Source organism: Lolium perenne, chromosome 6, assembly GCF_019359855.2.
Source record: "Lolium perenne isolate Kyuss_39 chromosome 6, Kyuss_2.0, whole genome shotgun sequence".
NCBI classification, from domain to species: domain Eukaryota; kingdom Viridiplantae; phylum Streptophyta; class Magnoliopsida; order Poales; family Poaceae; genus Lolium; species Lolium perenne.
Genome location: NC_067249.2, coordinates 228,253,017 through 228,272,644, shown reverse-complemented (window position 1 = coordinate 228,272,644; position 19,628 = coordinate 228,253,017). Strand labels below are relative to the sequence as shown.

Here is a 19,628-nt window from a genome sequence, read left to right as displayed (position 1 = left end):
TGTAATTTGCCTCGTTAGTGGGCTAGTAATTTACATGTAAATACTAGTGCAAAATGGGTTGTAATTTGTAAGAAATCAACCCGAAAAAGCGATTATCCCAGTCGGTCTCTACCATGTATGCAATGGGAAAGAAAGGTGAGCATTGACGAATTGAAGAACACTCGACTATTAAGTAGCAAAAGCGGGAAAGAAAGGAGAGAAGTGAACTATGCAAGTGTAGTTTATCTAGTTTTTGGCCAACCAGCAAAGGACCAGCAAATCAATCACCGTTTGCATAAGTTGTGAACACATTACAAATGACGCAAAATCCACTGAATCAAGCGCATTGCACAAACCAAGCAGATATGATACACACTCTACAAGAAAGAGTCGCTGATCTCGAAACCAAAAACAAAAAGGAGAGGAGAAATGACATATCGGGACAGCGCGAGAATCGAACCACCGTAGCAAAGCAGCATCGATCATTTCGCGACCAGCACCAGCCGTCCACCACCTATCTCATCATGCCGACCGGCGTGGCCGGCGCCCCCATCACCTGCGTCCCGGTGACGCCCCGCCTCTGCCGCTCCATGTTTGCCTCCCAACCTTTGTCAGGCGAACGGCAAATCTCATCGTCAGTGTAAGCAAGCACACAAGAAAAGAAAATAACCTGCTTATGCTGAAGCAACAAATCAAGCCATCAGCAATGGCATGGACGCAACGGCGCGCACTGTACCTACCGATCCCCATATCGAAGCCCCGGTTCTTGAGCTCCCGGTACTCCTGGCAGAGCGCGCACCACTCGCAGCACCAGTGCACGAGGAAGTCCGGGCACTCCCCTTCGTCGAGATCGTAGTGCGCCCGCATCTTGGTCCGGTACACGCAGGAGTAGAGGCACCCCATCCCCGTGAAGGCGCAGATCGTCGCGTAGGCCGCTCCGCTCCCGGCACACGCTGGGAAAATCAAATCACTGAAGATCACGCCATGGCTCCATGAAACACGGGAAGAAGCTGAGATGGGGTAAAGGAGGCAGGAAGAACTCACAGCAGGATCCTCTGTCCACGATGTCCGCGATCTGCCCGAAGGTGATGCAGGGGCACAGGCAAGTGATGAGACCTTCATGAAAGAGATGGCACAAACTTGAGCGTCCATTGCTAGCTTAGCTACCTCTAGCTCTGAAGAACAAGAGGGGAGATCGATCGATTACTGGAAGACAGAGACCAACAACTTACAGTTTCCCGGGTCGTCCATGCAGTGGAAGAGGCTGGTGGACCATCTCCTCAGCCCGGCGGCGGGGCGTGAGTGGTTCATCGCGTGGTTGTACGTCGCCTGCGGCGGCGCTGCCGGTACCGGAGTCCCGTTGCTGCTGTACCTGCCGTCGTACGACTCGCTAGGGGTGGTGGGATACATTGCTTGGGACTACGGCCGTGCTTTGGTCGTTTATCAGTGGCTAAAGCGAGAGACAGCTAGACGGGACCTGGTTCCGCTTTAAAGGATTCAGTATTGAGTCTCTCGCAAGTCGTTTCTTTATTCTTTTTTTTTTTTTGTGCTAATCAGTTGGCCTCCGACAAGTTTTCGAGTCAAGTACTGATAAATAGTACTTGCATAATGGTGATATCTTGGATGCTTCGTGCATGTAGTTATTAGCTGCTAGAGATGCTACTATGTGTAGTTTTTGTTTCTGCTCAAATTTTTAATGAATGGAATAAAAAAGGGATGTATTTTCTAAAATTCATTGAACAGAAGTAGTACTCCGTATTTGTTTGTCTTTGGAAAGAACATTATAGAGCGTAAGAACAAAATTTTAGAATTGCATGGTAGTCTCTGTATTTATTTTCTAAAATTCATTGAACATAAGTAGTCTCCGTACTTTCTGAGCATATCATGCCATTCCACTTCATATATGCACGTTGAGACTATAGAACTGTTTTCCCATGCCAAGTCTTGGTCTCGCTAGCCAACTCGCAGAAATAACAAGAGAAAGAGTCTTGGTCTTGCTATGATATACTTTTCCTATCCATACTTGCCAACTTGTCGACGAACCATGCAGCAAAAGTTGCTATCTGAGGAGCTAACTGTCGTTAAGCATATAAAACGGGGGTTAGGTTTAAAAATTATCCAAGTCTAATCAGTCGAGGTGACAGCAAAGCATTGGGGTATGTCGATGGATATAGTTTTTTTTTCTCATCGGGTTGCGCTGCTTGTCTTGAAGACAGGTACTGGGTCACATGCGAAACCTTGGGACGTTAACTAATGAGCAATAGTGTACTACCGCTAAACTTGGTTTGGTTACAGCCGCTAGCTGTATTTCCTCTTCCTCTGTATACTAATATACAACGGCAGTGAGCAGTGTAAGATGGATTTCTTAGGGTACTTGAGTATCAACTTTGGATTTGCTGAAACTGTGGACTGACGTTTACGGCTTACCTAATGGCTAAGTATTGACTGTACTTGCTGCTTCTCGGAAGGAAGCCTACCGGTATTTGATTTGCGAGCAAAGTCTCCTTTTATCTTATAGACTAGAATCCGAGAATGCTGATATTTTTTGACATTGATGGGAATGATGGTTTAGTTGCCACGACCGACGACTTGATAAACTAGCGCCTAATGTCATTTGTCATTACTGCTGCTAGGTGGACCAACCTTCATTTGCTTTCTTTTGCTCGAGGGATCAGGCACAAAACAATATAATTAGTTTTGAGTGAATCACATCCACAGCCTCTAAACTTGTATGATGCCTCCTAAAGCAACTACTTCCAGTCGCCAAACTCTGTTTTGTGCTCATGGTCAAACTCATGATCCTGGCCATATTTGCACACGTCACATGGCTGACAGCAGCAGTGGCACTTTCGGGTGCATTTAGGGTTGATTTTTTTTTGCATTTCGGTCCTCGATCCATCATATTTAACACTATGAGCATTGCCCGCCTTTCCCAATCACCCTAATCCCTGAAGGACTAAATGTTCTCGCCTTGGCGGCCTCTCAAATTGTGTGCCTCCAGCGACGTGAAGTCCGAAGCCAAATGAGAAAATTTTGGAAGAGTCCAGCAAGGCCAAAGGAGGGTGAACAATTTGAGAAGAGATGAACGAGCTTAGGCCAGAGGGTCTTGTTGAGCTTTGGACCTTTGCCACTCATTAATTGTACTAACTGCAGAATCACAGTCCCGAAGAGGTTTCTAACGGGCAATCGATCACCTTTGTAGTGACAATCACCAACTGAATTGCCCCTTCTTCCCCTCTCGGAGTGTATAATGGAAGATTGAAGGGGAAAATAAGTATGCTTCCTTACAAGGGGTTAAAAAACCTGTGGCTACTAAATCGCTACACTGTGGTCGGTGGGGGCATGTGCGTATTTCACTACGGTGTGAACGCTACTACCGGATGTGAGGGTTTCTCCTCATTTGGCTCTCTGAAGGGAATCTCCTCTCATTGCTTTCCGTAACATCGTCCCTTTACGATATCTTGGGTGTCCACATGAGATCCGCTTGCCCATTGGCGCGACCACTTATGCTATGTTTCCACCAAACGGGATTTCGACCAAAATGAAGCACACACGAAAGCTTAGAGTTTAGATAATAAACTAGCAGTATTGCAATTGAGCATACACGCATACACCTTAAATGACCATGGATGACATTCACTCTTTTAATCCTATGGGATCATTTAGAGTGATAATATTCATGAATCCAGGTATACAGTGAATGCAGTTGAACACGAGTTAATTTGGGGACAACGCTTTTTTCCCTGAATTTCCACTGGCGCATACCCACGAACTCACACTTAGTTGATTTATCTCCATGAATAGTAATCGGGTACGTGTGTGATTGATTGGTGGAGTGCACATGGAAGTGATCCCTAAACTCTATAGACATTTGCCAAACCATAACCCATTGGCGGATTAAGCCCAAAGGGCCAGGCCCATGACATTTCCCATAAGCTAAATATCTAACCAGCCCTCACAATTTTTTATTGTTCAATATCCGTGGACAATGGGATACCCGAGATATGCATACGTGTGCAGAAATTGTCTCGTACAAGAACAGAGGTAGTAGATATCTTCATAGACAGACAACAAACGGGCAAAACTATGGACATGGAGCTGGAGGAGCTATTATTCGCAAAAAAAAAAAAGAGCTGGAGGAGCTATGCCTGGTCAAACCCTTTCGATCGCCATCTTTGAAGGATCACTGCATGCGTGTGTGCAGGAAAAATGTGACACAAGCTAGCCTGCCGTTGAAGGCGAAGGCATCCGATTCCCGGTGACTTCTTCCGTGCATCCACGAGCATGCTACCATGTTCTCCTACGAAGCATCGAATCTTATGTAGTTGTCTGTCGAAAAAGCAGGCGATCTGCGCCGATTAGTCCGTTCTGCCTCGCCTAACAACTCGCCGGAATTCTCATAAAACGTGCGGCAACCGGAGTGCAGGCATCTGCTATATAAACGACGTAGTTATCAGGTGTGTGGATAACGGATACAGATAGGTGTCGGACAGGCACGGAGAAGAAGCAAAACACTCAGCGAGGAAGCAAGCAAAGATCGATCATGGCGTTCATGCGGTACGACTACAGGGCGCTGCCGCAGGGGGAGACGACGGTGGAGGAGTTCAGGGCGTGGCTGGCGCAGTTCGACGCGGACGGCGACGGGCGGATCAGCCTGGAGGAGCTGCGGGAGGCGCTGCGCAGCCTGGACCTATGGTTCGCGTGGTGGAAGGCGCGGGAGGCGCTGCGGGACGCCGACGCCAACCGCAACGGCCTCGTCGACCCCGACGAGATGGGCAGGCTCTACGCCTTCGCGCGCAGGAACCTCCACCTCAAGATGGGCGACCTGCAGGAAGGCCAGCTTGATAGTTTCTGAATCTCTTTCTGCTCGATCCGCATCCGCCCATCTCCTACTGTTGTCTGTTGGCTGTTGCTATTACTTGTTACTTTGTTAGCTGGCTTGGGTGTGCGATTGCTCGTGCCTGATTGATTAGTTTAGGTTGTAAATAAATTATATAAAGTCGATTTGTATTGTGTGTACTAGCTCTGAATGAGTTTTTTTAGTTCTTCAGCTGCAAGCTTCAGGATCTCTGAACGATGAATGTATACAGACACCCACGTGTTGCGATATCTTCAGCAAATCAGAACCATAATAATATATGATCTCATTTCAAAAAAAAAAAGGGGACCATATATGATTGATTCCTCCACATGCAAACAGGGAAACGTGGGTCTGTGTGTGTGGATGATAATAATGTTTGGAGACACTGTCCGACCGTTGCTACACTATTTTCTGCTGAAATCCCTATCTTGTCAGTGCACCTATGTAACATGTGTTTTTGTTTTGTTTTTTTAGATATGGGAGCCCGGCCTCTGCATCAATCGATGCACATAGCCATTTATTAAATAAAACGTCAACGTCAAGTACTTATTACATAAAGATAGTCTCGCATACCAAGCAAATTAAAAAAGTATCGAAACGGAACAAAAGTAGATGAATGGTAGACAAAGAACTATCCATCTAGAATTCTGCTAATGTGTCGCTGATGGCGCGTGAAGCACGCGTCCGTTGGGAACCCCAAGACGAAGGTGTGATGCGCACAGCAGTAAGTTTTCCCTCAGAAAAAAACCAAGGTTATCGAACCAGTAGGAGATGAAGGCCACGTGAAGGTTGTTGGTGAATGAGTGTAGTGCGGCGCAACACCAGGGATTCCGGCGCCAACGTGGAACCTGCACAACACAATCAAAATACTTTGCCCCAACTTAACAGTGAGGTTGTCAATCTCACCGGCTTGCTGTAAACAAAGGATTAAACGTATGGTGTGGAGAATGATGTTTGTTTGCAAAGAAACAGCAGAGAACAATGATTGCAGTAGATTGTATTCAGATGTAAAGAATTGATCGGGGTCCACAGTTCACTAGTGGTGTCTCTCCAATAAGAAATAGCATGTTGGGTGAACAAATTACAGTTGGGCAATTGACAAATAGAGAGGGCATAACAATGCACATACATATCATGATGACTAATATGAGATTAATTAGGGCATTGCGACAAAGAACATAGACCACTATCCAGCATGCATCTATGCCTAAAAACTCCACATTCGGGTTAGCATCCGCACCCCTTCCAGTATTAAATTGCTAACAACAGACAATTGCATTAAGTACGGTGTGTAATGTAAACAATACAAATATCCTTAGACAAAGCATCGTTGTTTTATCCCTAGTGGCAACATCACATCCATAACCTTAGAACTTTCTATCACTGTCCCAGATTCAATGGAGGCATGAACCCACTATCGAGCATAAATACTCCCTCTTGGAGTCACAGGTATCAACTTGGCCAGAGCCTCTACTAGCAACGGAGAGCATGCAAGATCATAAACAACACATATATGATATATCAATAATCAACTTGACATAGTATTCCATATTCATCGGATCCCAACAAACACAACATGTAGCATTACAAATAGATGATCTTGATCATGATAGGCAGCTCACAAGATCTAAACATGATAGCACAAGAGGAAAAGACAACCATCTAGCTACTGCTATGGACCCATGGTCCAAGAATGAACTACTCACACATCAGTCCGGAGGCGATCATGGTGATGTAGAGTCCTCCGGGTGATGATTCCCCTCTCCGGCAGGGTGCCGGAGGCGATCTCCTGAATCCCCCGAGATGGGATTGGCGGCGGCGGCGTCTCTGGAACTTTTCTTGTATCGTGGCTCTCGGTAATAGGGTTTTCGCGATGGAGAGAATAAATAGGCGAAGAGGCAGAGTCGGGAGAGGCTCGAGGGGCCCACACCCTAGGGCGGCGCGCCCCCCTCCTTGGCCGCGCCGCCAGGTGGTGTGGGGTGATAACCCACAAATATAGGGGATCGCAACAGTCTTCGAGGGAAGTAAAACCCAAATTTATTGATTCGACACAAGGGGAGGTAAAGAATACTTATAAGCCTTAACAACTGAGTTGTCAATTCAGCTGCACCTGGAAAAGCACTAGTAACAGGGGTGATGTGAAAGCAGCAGTAATATGAGAGAAATAGTAACAGTAACACAGCACCAGTAGCAATAACACAGAGGCGATGGCACCAGAAAATAGTTGATACTACTTCCAATGACATATAGAACGAATATATGATGATGAGAGATGGACCGGGGTTCCCAGCGATCTACACTAGTGGTAACTCTCCAATAACAAGTGACAAGTGTTGGGTGAACAAATTACAGTTGGGCAATTGATAGGATTGAAATAGCATTAAGACGGAACATCAAGATTATTAATCATGTAGGCATGTTTTCCATATATAGTCATACGTGCTCGCAATGAGAAACTTGTACAACATCTTTTGTCCTACCAGCCGGTGGCAGCCGGGCCTCTAGGGAATCTACTGGATATTAAGGTACTCCTTTTAATAGAGTACCGGAGCAAAGCATTAACACTCCGTGAAAACATGTGATCCTCATACCTACGCCTTCCCCTCCAGTTGTCCCAATTTCTGTCACTTTGGGGCCTTTGGTTCCGGACATAGACATGTGCATACAACTTGTAGATACAATCTAAGCAATACATATAGAGCTTAAATCTAAGATCATGCCACTCGGGCCCTAGTGACAAGCATTAAGCATAACAAGATTGCAGCAACAATAACTTCACAAACTTTATAGATAGACTAATCATAATGTATCATCCATCGGATCCCAACAAACACAACACCGATTACATCAGATGGATCTCAATCATGTAAGGCAGCTCATGAGATCATTGTATTGAAGTACATGGGAGAGAGAGTACCAACTAGCTACTGCTAGAACCCGTAGTCCATGGGGGAACTACTCACGGAGCATGATGGAGGCGGTGGCGTCGATGGAGATGGCTTCCGGGGGCACTTCCCCGTCCCGGCAGGGTGCCGGAACAGAGACTTCTGTCCCCCGAATTGGAGTTTTGCGATGGCGGCGGCGCCCCTGGAGTCTTTCTGGAGTTTTGTCAATTGGTATCGCGTTTTTAGGTCGAAAGGGCTTATATAGGCGAAGAGACGGAGTCGGAGGGTGCCTGGGCCCCCCTCACACTAGGCCGGCGCGGCCAGGCCTGGGGCCGCGCCGCCATGTTCTGTGGTGGCCCCCTGGCCCCTCTCCGACTCTCCTTCGGTGTTCTGGATGCTTCCGGGAAAAATAAGATGTTTGGCGTTGATTTCGTCCAATTCTGAGAATATTGCCCGAACAGCCTTTCTGGAACCAAAAACAGCAGAAAACAGGAACTGGCACTGTGGCATCTTGTTAATAGGTTAGTTCCGGAAAATGCATGAAATCATCATAAAGTGCAAGCAAAACATGTAAGTATTGTCATAAAATAAGCATGGAACATCAGAAATTATGGATACGTTGGAGACGTATCAGCATCCCCAAGCTTAGTTCCTACTCGTCCTCGAGTAGGTAAACGATAAAAAGAATAATTTCTGTAGTGACATGCTACTTACATAACCTTGATCATACTATTACAAAGCATATGAAATGAATGAAGTGACTCAAGGCAATGATTTATAGTTGCTAACAAATAGATAACATATAGCAAAACTTTTCATGAAGAGTACTTTCAAGACAAGCATCAAAAGCCTTGCATAAGAGTTAACTCACAAAGCAATATATTCAAAGTAAAGGCATCGAAGCAACACAAAGGAAGATATAAGTTTCAGCGGTTGCTTTCAACTTTCAACATGCATATCTCATGGATAATTGTCAACATAAAGTAATATGATGAATGCAAATAAGCAAGTATGTAAGAATCAATGCACAGTTGACACAAGTGTTTGCTTCTAAGATGGAAGGAAGTAGGTAAACTGACTCAACATAAAGTAAAAGAATGGCCCTTCGCAGATGGAAGCAGGGATAAAATCATGTGCTAGAGCTTTTCAAGTTTTGAAATCATATAGAGAGCATAATAGTAAAATTTTGAGAGGTGTTTGTTGTTGTCAATGAATGGTAGTGGGCACTCTAACCCCCTTGCCAGACAGACCTTCAAAGAGCGGCTCCCATGATGTTTTCATTTTTGGGTGACACTCCTTCCAATGTTTGCTTTCACAAACCATGGCTAACCGAATCCTCGGGTGCCTTCCAACAATCACATACCATGAAGGAGTGTCTATTTTATTTTAGTTTTATTTAGTGATGACACTCCTCCCCACCTTTGCTTTCTCAAGCCATGGCTAACCGAATCCTCGGGTGCCTTCCAATCATTCACATACTATGGAGGAGTGTCTATTTGTGATTAATTGGGGCTGGGAACCCCGTTGCCAGCTCTTTTTGCAAAATTATTGGATAAGCGGATGAAGCCACTAGTCCATTGGTGAAAGCTGCCCAACAAGATTGAAAGATAAAACACCACATACTTCCTCATGAGCTATAAAACATTGACACAAATTGAGAAGCATTTTGAATTGTTTAAAGGTAGCACATGAAGTATTTACTTGGAATGGCAGGAAATACCACATAGTAGGTAGGTATGGTGGACACAAATGGCATAGGTTTTGGCTCAAGGTTTTGGGTGCACGAGAAGCATTTCCTCTCAGTACAAGGCTTAGGCTAGCAAGGTTGTTTGAAGCAAACAGAAGTATGAACCGGTACAACAAAACTTACATAAGAACATATTGCAAGCATTACAATACTCTACACTGTCTTCCTTGTTGCTCAAACACTTTTACCAGAAAATATCTAGACCTTAAGAGAGACCAATCATGCAAACCAATTTTAACAAGCTCTACGGTAGTTCTCCACTAATAGGTTTAAACTACATGATGCAATAACTTAATCATGATCTACTTGAGAGCTCAAAACAATTGCCAAGTGTCAAATTATCCAAGACAATATGAGGCATTTTCTGTTTCCAACCAAATAACAATAAGTATTGTAGCTTCCAACTTTATCATTGAACATTAAAAGTAAAACGAAGAACAAGTGTTCATATGAAAAAGCGGAGCGTGTCTCTCTCCCAAACAAGGATTGCTAGGATCCGATCTTATTCAAACAAAAACAAAAATAAAAGCACACAGACGCTCCAAGTAAAGCACATATGATGTGACCGAATAAAAATATAGTTTCAATAGAAGAAACCTGATAAGTTGATGAAGAAGGGGATGCCTTGGGCATCCCCAAGCTTTGACGCTTGAGTATTCTTGAAATATGCAGGGATGAACCACAGGGGCATCCCCAAGCTTAGACTTTTCACTCTTCTTGATCATATATCATTTTCCTCTCTTGACCCTTGAAAACTTCCTTCACACCAAACTTCTCATAAACTTCATTAGAGGAGTTAGTACTCGAAAAACTTGAATCCACTTTTAGTCCTGTAGTGACATATTGCAAGAACTCAATAAAACATTAGCTACAGAACAGAGACAGAATCTGCCAAAACAGAACAGCCAGTAAAGACGAATTTTAAAGAGGTACTTCCGTTGCTCAAATCAGAAAACTCAAAACTAATGAAAGTTGCGTACATATCTGAGGATCACTCACGTAAATTGGCATATTTTTCTGAGTTGCCTACAGAGAACACTGCCCAGATTCGTGACAGCAAGAAATCTGTTTCTGCGCAGAAATCCAAATCTAGTATCAACCTTCGATTAGAGGCTTCACTTGGCACAACATTGCGATAAAATAAAGATAAGGAGAGGTTGCTACAGTAGTAACAACTTCCAAAACACAACAAAACAGTAGAAAAATAAACACATGGGTTATCTCCCAAGAAGTTCTTTCTTTATAGCCATTAAGATGGGCTCAGCAATTTTAATGATGCACTCGCAAGAAATAAGAGTTGAAGCAAAAGAGAGCATCAAAAAGCAAATTCAAAACACATTTAAGTCTAACCCACTTCCTATGCATAGGAATCTTGTACACAAATAAATTCATGAAGAACAAAGTAGCAAGCATAGGAAGATAAAACAAGAGTAACTTCAAAATTTTCAGCATGTAGAGAGGTGTTTTAGTACCATGCAAATTTCTACAACCATATTTTCCTCTCTCATAATAATTTTCAGTAGCTTCATGAACAAACTCAACAATATAACCATCACATAAAGCATGTTTTTCATGATCCATAAACACATAATTTTTATCAAGCTCAAAAATAGTGGGATTAAAATTTTCAAACTCACTTTTATCAATAATATAACAAGATGATTGATCAATCTCAAGAGATATGGGACTCATAGATAAAGTCAAGAACTCTCCAATCCCATTTTCATTAGTAGTACAATTAATATTATCAAGTAACATAGGACCATCATCTAGATATTTATCATAAACATTTGCTAAACAAAACTCTTTAGTACCATGCATTTCGACATCGGGCACAAACAAAGCATTATCATAAGATTTATCAAAATAGCATGGATTATCATAAATAATAGTAGCATAATTATTCTCACAAGTTTTACTCATAGGTACTATTTCAAGAGAATCCACAGGAACATAACATTCAACCTCCTTTGGTAAGCATGGAGGACAATCAAATAGTGTAAGAGATAAAGAGTTACTCTCATTAGAAGGTTGGCATGGGTAGCTAATCCATTCTTCCTCCTTTTGTTCATCACTCTCCTCTTCTTTTTCATCCAATGAGCTTTCAGGTTCATCAATTTCTTCTTCCACGGGTTCCTGCAAATTGTGAGTGCATTCTTGTGCATTAATGAGTCTCTCTTTATAATCAATGATATAAGGATTATCACTGTAGCTTTCTATGCAAAAATTAAGGATAGAAGAGACATAATCTTTAAGGTCCTTACAAACAACACAAGTTTCATAATTTTTAGCCATGAAGGATTCTATCTCAGAGGCTCCCATAAATATGACAAATTGTTCTACTTCTTCGAACCCAAGATGAATATAGTTATTCCAATTATAGTTCTTAATTAAAACTTCTTCACTAAAGCCACATTGAAATTTAAGATGTTTAGTATCCTCTTTAGAGCAACAATTTATATCATGGCGTTTAAGCAAAATTTTAGCAATTGTATTCAATTTTTCTATCATAGCACGCATTACTTTACCAGTTCTTGATTCTCTATAATTATTATAATATTCTATAAGCTCCAAGTAGGTTGTGGGTTCTCCCATAACAACAGTTTTTAATTTTTAGGTTTTTCAAATTTTTATGGATTTTTGGGTATATGAGAAAAATAAAACAAGACAAAAAGAGACTAAGCAAAGTAATACTAGACAGAAATAAACTAAGCACAAATAAACTAAACAAAAGTAAACTAAGCAAAATAAAATAAAATAAAATAAAAATAGAGAGAGAGGTAGAGTGTACTCCCCAGGTGAACTTATGAGTAGAGCTATGCCTCCCCGGCAACGGCGCCAGAAAACAGTCTTGATAACCCACAAGTATAGGGGATCGCAATAGTCTTCGAGGGAAGTAAAACCCAAATTTATTGATTCGACACAAGGGGAGGTAAAGAATACTTATAAGCCTTAACAACTGAGTTGTCAATTCAGCTGCACCTGGAAAAGCACTAGTAACAGGGGTGATGTGAAAGCAGCAGTAATATGAGAGCAATAGTAACAGTAACACAACATCAGTAGCAATAACACAGAGGCGATGGCACCAGAAAATAGTTGATACTACTTCCAATGACATATAGAACGAATATATGATGATGGGAGATGGACCGGGGTTCCCAGCGATCTACACTAGTGGTAACTCTCCAATAACAAGTGACAAGTGTTGGGTGAACAAATTACAGTTGGGCAATTGATAGGATTGAAATAGCATTAAGACGGAACATCAAGATTATTAATCATGTAGGCATGTTTTCCATATATAGTCATACGTGCTCGCAATGAGAAACTTGTACAACATCTTTTGTCCTACCAGCCGGTGGCAGCCGGGCCTCTAGGGAATCTACTGGATATTAAGGTACTCCTTTTAATAGAGTGCCGGAGCAAAGCATTAACACTCCGTGAAAACATGTGATCCTCATACCTACGCCTTCCCCTCCAGTTGTCCCAATTTTTGTCACTTTGGGGCCTTTGGTTCCGGACATAGACATGTGCATACAACTTGTAGATACAATCTAAGCAATACATATAGAGCTTAAATCTAAGATCATGCCACTCGGGCCCTAGTGACAAGCATTAAGCATAACAAGATTGCAGCAACAATAACTTCACAAACTTTATAGATAGACTAATCATAATGTATCATCCATCGGATCCCAACAAACACAACACCGATTACATCAGATGGATCTCAATCATGTAAGGCAGCTCATGAGATCATTGTATTGAAGTACCTAGGAGAGAGAGTACCAACTAGCTACTGCTAGAACCCGTAGTCCATGGGGGAACTACTCACGGAGCATGATGGAGGCGGTGGCGTCGATGGAGATGGCTTCCGGGGGCACTTCCCCGTCCCGGCAGGGTGCCGGAACAGAGACTTCTTTCCCCCGAATTGGAGTTTTGCGATGGCGGCGGCGCCCCTGGAGTCTTTCTGGAGTTTCGTCAATTGGTATCGCGTTTTTTAGGTCGAAAGGGCTTATATAGGCGAAGAGACGGAGTCGGAGGGTGCCTGGGCCCCCCTCACACTAGGCCAGCGCGGCCAGGCCTGGGGCCGCGCCGCCATGTTGTGTGGTGGCCTCCTAGCCCCTCTCCGACTCTCCTTCGGTGTTCTGGATGCTTCCGGGAAAAATAAGATGTTTGGCGTTGATTTCGTCCAATTCCGAGAATATTGCCCGAACAGCCTTTCTGGATCCAAAAACAGCAGAAAATAGGAACTGGCACTGTGGCATCTTGTTAATAGGTTAGTTCCGGAAAATGCATGAAATCATCATAAAGTGGAAGCAACATGTAAGTATTGTCATAAAACAAGCATGGAACATTAGAAATTATGGATACGTTGGAGACGTATCATGGGGCCACCACGGCTCTTCTTCGTTTCCTCTTCGGACTTCTGGAAAGCTCCGTGGAAAATAAGACCCTGGGCTTTTGTTTCGTCCAATTCCGAGAATATTTCCTGTGTAAGATTTCTGAAACCAAAAACAGCAGAAAACAGGAACTGACGCTTCGACATCTTGTTAATAGGTTAGTGCCGGAAAATGCATAATAATGATATAAAGTGTATATAAAACATATGAGTATTGTCATAAAACTAGCATGGAACATAAGAAATTATAGATACGTTTGAGACGTATCAAGCATCCCCAAGCTTAGTTCCTACTCGCCCTTGAGTAGGTAAACGATAACAAGGATAATTTCTGAAGTGACATGCTGTCGAGGGTACTCCTCGGCAATTCCCTCCGTTTGGGGCTTAGGGTTAGCGGAATCCTGCAAGCTAACACGAGACATCAGTTCACAGACAAGCGAGGAGAGCGATTTACCCAGGTTCGGGGCCCTCGATGAGGTAAAACCCTTACGTCTGCTGTCATTCTTGATTATGATGATAATGGGTTACAATGGGGTGCCGAATAGTTCGGCTGAGATCTCGTCGAGAGGCTAAGTGCTATGGTGACCTAGCTCTGGACTTTCTGGTGGCTAGTATTGCTACGATTGGTTCTGTCCCTCGGCAGCCCCTCTCCTGGCCTTTATATAGGAGGCCAGGTCTCAAGAGGTCTAACCAAGTACGACTAGGTTTACAACAGTTTTAGATCTAATCTTTCCTTGTTCGGCCGCTTCCTTATCTTGCCCGTCAAGGATTCCTCTGGTGCGCCGCCCAGGTGGCCCATCTTGCCTCCAGGTGTCTTCATGGGCCTCCAACTAACCAATACGGGATAGGGCAATGTCGGTTACCCGAAGGGTAATGCCCACGTCAGTAGCCCCCGAGTGTCTAGCCGAACATTGTTCGGGTAGAGACTGAAGCATGTTTTCTGTTGATGTTCTTCTCCTTGATTGCCCTTTTTCACCTTGAATCAGCATCGTCCTTTTTATCGGGTGCGCGTCAGCGCTCCCGATGGGAGTAGCCCCCGAGTCTAGGTACGGATGCTTGCAATCCGTGCGTAGACTCAAGTTGTACCACTCGAGCATTCTTCTCTGCCGAAGTTTTCTGCAGGTGTCCATAGGTCATCCGATATATTTTCCACTCGCAAGGGATAATGAGCAACGTGCCCAACTTTTGTTGGTTAACTACCGACGGTAAAACAACGTTACTCTACACAGAATCAAGTCCCCGGGCATGATCCTGGAGTGCAAAAAAATTTATCGGGTGCGCTTCCAGCGCTCCCGATGGGAGTAGCCCCCGAGTCTGGGCACAGGTGCTTGCAACTGGGTGCAGACTCGAGCTAAACAACCCTCTTTTTCTTCATTACTTTTCCTTCTAGTCCTCAATATATCGGGTGCGCGTGAGCGCGCCCGATGGGAGTAGCCCCCGAGTCTAAGCGCTGACACTCCGTAATCTGTGCTTAGACTCAAGTTCACCATCCGATAGTTTTTCCCTTCGAGCGCTTCATGCAACTTTTATGACGTCATTGATGACGTTTTATCAATATCCTGATTCTGACTGAAAAGACGTGACCTGCCGGGCCCATTCTTTCTCTGTCTTGGTCCTGTTTTCAAGCAATTTCCGCTTTCTGTGCGCTGTTACCAAGATGTCTCCTCGATTTCCGCAACCATTAATCGGAAATAGGCCCGTTTGATAGACTGGCACCAACGACACGTGCTCACGCAACTCTTCTCCTCTTAAGACCTCCAAAGGGCAAGAAATCCCTAATCCTTTCTCACATCCGCCTTTGCCTTCCTTCTTCTTCCTTCCGCAACCGCTGCGCCGCCGCCACCGCTTCTCCAATCTTCTCCAGATCTAGACAATGGTGAAGAAGAAGAATGTCACTGCCGCCGGCAGCTCTACGACCGGTGGTGCCGCCGCCAAATCTTCCTCCACTCTCTCAAGGAAGAATCCTTCAGATGCTCCTCCTATGGCTCCGGCGCCGCCGGCGCCACCAAGCTCTTTAGCCAAGCCAGGAGATTGGCTGGCGTCCTCCATCACGAAACGTGATGAGAAGAGGGCTCGAAGCCTTGGGTTGGTCTCCCCCGACGAGGGGGGCGTGATTCTTCCATATGCAATTTCTCGGCCTAATCCTCCTGCTGGTTTTACCGTGGTGTTCTTATCATTCCTTCATCGGGGTCTTTCGCTTCCTGCCCATGAATTCCTCCTTCGCCTTCTTCGGACTTATGAAATCCAACTGCTGCAACTTACTCCCAACTCAATCCTTCACGTTGCTGTGTTTATCACCCTTTGTGAGGCATTTTTGGGCATCGAGCCCCATTTCGGACTGTGGAAGAAAATCTTCTACGTTAAGAGGTACAGCAGTAGCAATGGATCCTTTGTCATTGGAGGTGTGGGGTTCGTGGCTCGCTCGGAGGTTAACTACTTTAGTTTCCCGATGAGAGAATCCGTGCAAGGATGGAGACTGAAGTGGTTTTATGTCAAAGATTCCGTGACAACCGAGTCCCAGCTCCCTTGCTTTGTCGACGTTCTTGAGGCTAAGCCGAAGGATTCCTGGAGGAACATTCTTTCTTCTGACGAAAAGGCAGTAGCCGACGAATTATTCACCAAATTCCTTCGGATCAAAGAAGCCGATGGACAAACCATGATTGCCACGGAGGTAGCAGCGGTGTTCCTGAGGCGTCGAGTTCAACCAGTCATGGCGAGGGTTCGCCCGATGTGGATGTATACGGGTCCAAAAGATGAAACCAGAATCAATGTCGCTGAACTGTCGGAAAAGGAGCTGCTCGATGAAGTCCGTCGCCTTACCCTCTTTAGTCAGGAGGACTCGATCCCATTGATATCTTCCTACGCTCCTCTCGACGCCAACCATCCGCTGTTAGAGGTAAATATCTTTCTTATACCCTTATTATGCTGTTTTGGCTTAGTCGACAGTGCTTGTTTAGTCGACATGTTTCCATTGTTCTTATCCACGCCATTCTTCAGCAGGTTCCCATAGTTTCTGAGAACTCACAAGATTCACCAAATGAGAGTTCCGAAGGAAGAGGTTCCTCAGTCCCTGTCGATTTTCGCACTGCCGAACATGTAGATCTAGAGGATGAATGTGACAACCCGATAGATTCGGAAGCTGCTCATGCCAACCTTCCTTCCTCAGCCGATGATGCTTGCAACACAGAAGGATCAATGCGTGATGATGACGCTGATCATGATGCCTTTATTGATGCGGCTGTGGAGGAGGCCAGGTCTTCACCCGCAAAGAGATCGACCGGCGGCTTTGCCGATGAAGACGACCTTTTCGATATGTAAGTATCTTCTTCCCTGAAGCCGTATTTCATCCTTTTACTTCTTGTATTCCATTCATAACTTTTTCGTCGATCAATTCCCTTTACAGCGATGAAGGTTTTGTCGAGCCGCCGGCCAAGAAGGCCAAACCCGGAGCCACTCCGCCGAACGTTGCTGCTTCTGAAGCGTCGGTTCCTAAAGCAACCCCCGCAGCTCAGATATCAACCGCTTCTTCCCTTTCTAAAGGGAAGGATGCTCCTTCGACTGCCGCTACCAGGACTCCCCCTTCTCTAAGTCCCTCTCGATTGCAGCATGAACCTCTCGAGTGTGTATCTTGCTTAAATGATTTTTCATTGGATAACCCCTTTTTTCTTCTTTAGGACCTGCGAGGAGTCATCTCCTCTTTGGAGGCCTTCGCTTCCCAATTCACTTCTCTGGAAGCAGAGAAAGTTCGTCTCCAAAAGGAGATTAAATCTTCTTCCTCGAAGTTAGATGGCGCGGTCAAGATAGCTGCCGAGGCCCGCCAAGAAGTCGACTCCTATAAGGAGGAGCTGGGCAAGCTGAAAGAGAAGTTGAGGGAGGAAGAGGCGACCAGGCTAGCTGCCGAAGCTCGGGCGGCTGAAAAGGATGAACTCCTTCGCCAATCTTCCTTGGCTTTACTTGGTAATCTCTTTCGTTTTCCTCTGTCAATTATCGCACTTATGGGCTCAGCCTTTTATTAATGATCTCTTCTCATTCTGCAGAAGCCGCCAACATTCCTGCCGACGCCTTGGACAAAGTTCCAAACAACTCTCCGTCCAACGGCTTGTCGATGACTCTCGCTTCCCATCAGCTCACTCGAGAGCTTCTTGAGAAGGGAAAGGGTGCCATGGCGCAGATACACTCGATGATCTTCCCCAAGATCAGTCAAGATAAAACTCTGGGGCAGCTGATCGACGCCTTCGCGATTGACACCAAGGAGGTTATCGAGGTATTCAAACGCACTTCGCATACCTATGGCGCCATCCTTGCCTTCCAACTTATGATGGGTCACGGCTTTAAGTCCGACATTGAAGAAATGTCTAAGGAGCTGCCGAAGGAGGAGGATGGGCGGTTGGTCGATTTGAGCGCCTTCAAAGCGTCAGCCGTTAGATGTGCACGCCAGCTTCTTGAGTTGGTTTCATCAAGGAAGACGTCGGCAGGCCCTAGCTTATCGACCCAGACTCAGGCGCTCTGATCATTTGTATCAAACTTTTCCTTAATTGGATGTGAAACATTGTCTTGTTTGGATAACCTTCGATTGTAATAAACTTTGTGCTAGCAATGTTGCTAGCACACTTTAATTTTTATAATATTGTCACTTGCCTTCTCCCGATGGGAGTATCTTCTGATGTTCCAAGGAATCGTTCTGTCATGCCTTTTGACACTGTTTCTTACAGGTGTTCCCCGTGCCTGCATTTGTCGAAGATTCTTCGGGTGCTCTTTCTGAAGATGATCGGTTCCAACGTATGAAAGATCGGATCACATAGTTGGTGAAGGATCTGCGCAGCACCTACGCCTTGGCTGCTATCATCAAGAAGAAGGGCGAAATTGCGGCTGATGTAGAGCGCTACGCCCTTACTGAACTTCATAAAGCCACCGAAAGTTTAAACTGTAAGTCCCCTGACCCTTGTATTCATTACTCTTCCACCAGAAACGTACCGCCTGATCTTTTATTGATCCCTCTGCCAGTCATATCTCTGAATCGTGCGGAGGAGAACAAGCGGATTCATGAGCGTGTGCACGCGTTGACCCAGTTGTCGTCAGCCGAAGAAATTTTCTGGCGGGAGCAGTCGAAGGCGTCGGCTATTGCACAGTTTCAGGATCGGGTCCAACAGGTTCACCACTTCTTCGACAAGTGCTACAAAGCCCAGAGGGTAGTTTGGAGGACAATGTTTCCCTTGAACAGAGTTCCCCCCACACTATTAACTCTGATGTCGGAGTTTGGGAATACCAGGAAGATTCGGGACTTGGTGCGAGCTCAGGTCTTTGCAGGGGCCAGATTTACGCTTGCTCTTGTACTGGTGCGTTATCCTTCAGCGAATTTACTGTCCATTGCCAATGCAACTGGTGACTTAGAAACGCTGTATCCGAAGGTTTTACTGCCTGCCAATATGATTGTCGACAAGCTGGAGAAGGAATCGAAGGCACCTGAAGAAAAATACACTCCACAAGGGTGAATTCAGGAATTAAGGTTGTTTGTATAGATGTTATGACTACTTGATCCAAGTGTTAGGATCGTTTATTATTTGGTAGATACATGTATATGTATTTTTACCATGTTGATGCCGTTGGCAAATTTTGAAGGAGCAAATCTTAATTGCTCGTTTAGTCGTGTATGTATTTCGTTGGTCGGCAAAACTTTTGAGTGATCAGCTCGTGTTGCGGGTTTTGCTAATCCCGTTGTATGCGCAACTTTGCCTTCAACCGATGTATGCTTCG

The 19,628-nt window shown here is 44.8% G+C and overlaps 2 protein-coding genes across 2 annotated transcripts; one reads left to right on the top strand and one right to left on the bottom strand.

The window, feature by feature from the left end:
* Window positions 1-207: 207 nt before the first annotated feature.
* On the bottom strand, window positions 208-1,456 carry LOC127305907 (cell number regulator 1). The gene is made up of 4 exons (XM_051336508.2): window positions 1,212-1,456; window positions 1,024-1,095; window positions 720-932; window positions 208-585 (listed from the first exon to the last, which is right to left on the bottom strand). Exons 1-4 carry the CDS (start codon window positions 1,387-1,389, stop codon window positions 494-496), a joined length of 555 nt encoding a protein of 184 aa, XP_051192468.1. The 5' UTR covers window positions 1,390-1,456; the 3' UTR covers window positions 208-493.
* Window positions 1,457-4,345: 2,889 nt separating this feature from the next.
* Window positions 4,346-5,025, top strand: LOC127309288 (calmodulin-like protein 5). The gene has a single exon (XM_051340192.2). It carries the CDS (start codon window positions 4,523-4,525, stop codon window positions 4,832-4,834), a length of 312 nt encoding a protein of 103 aa, XP_051196152.1. The 5' UTR covers window positions 4,346-4,522; the 3' UTR covers window positions 4,835-5,025.
* Window positions 5,026-19,628: the final 14,603 nt, after the last annotated feature.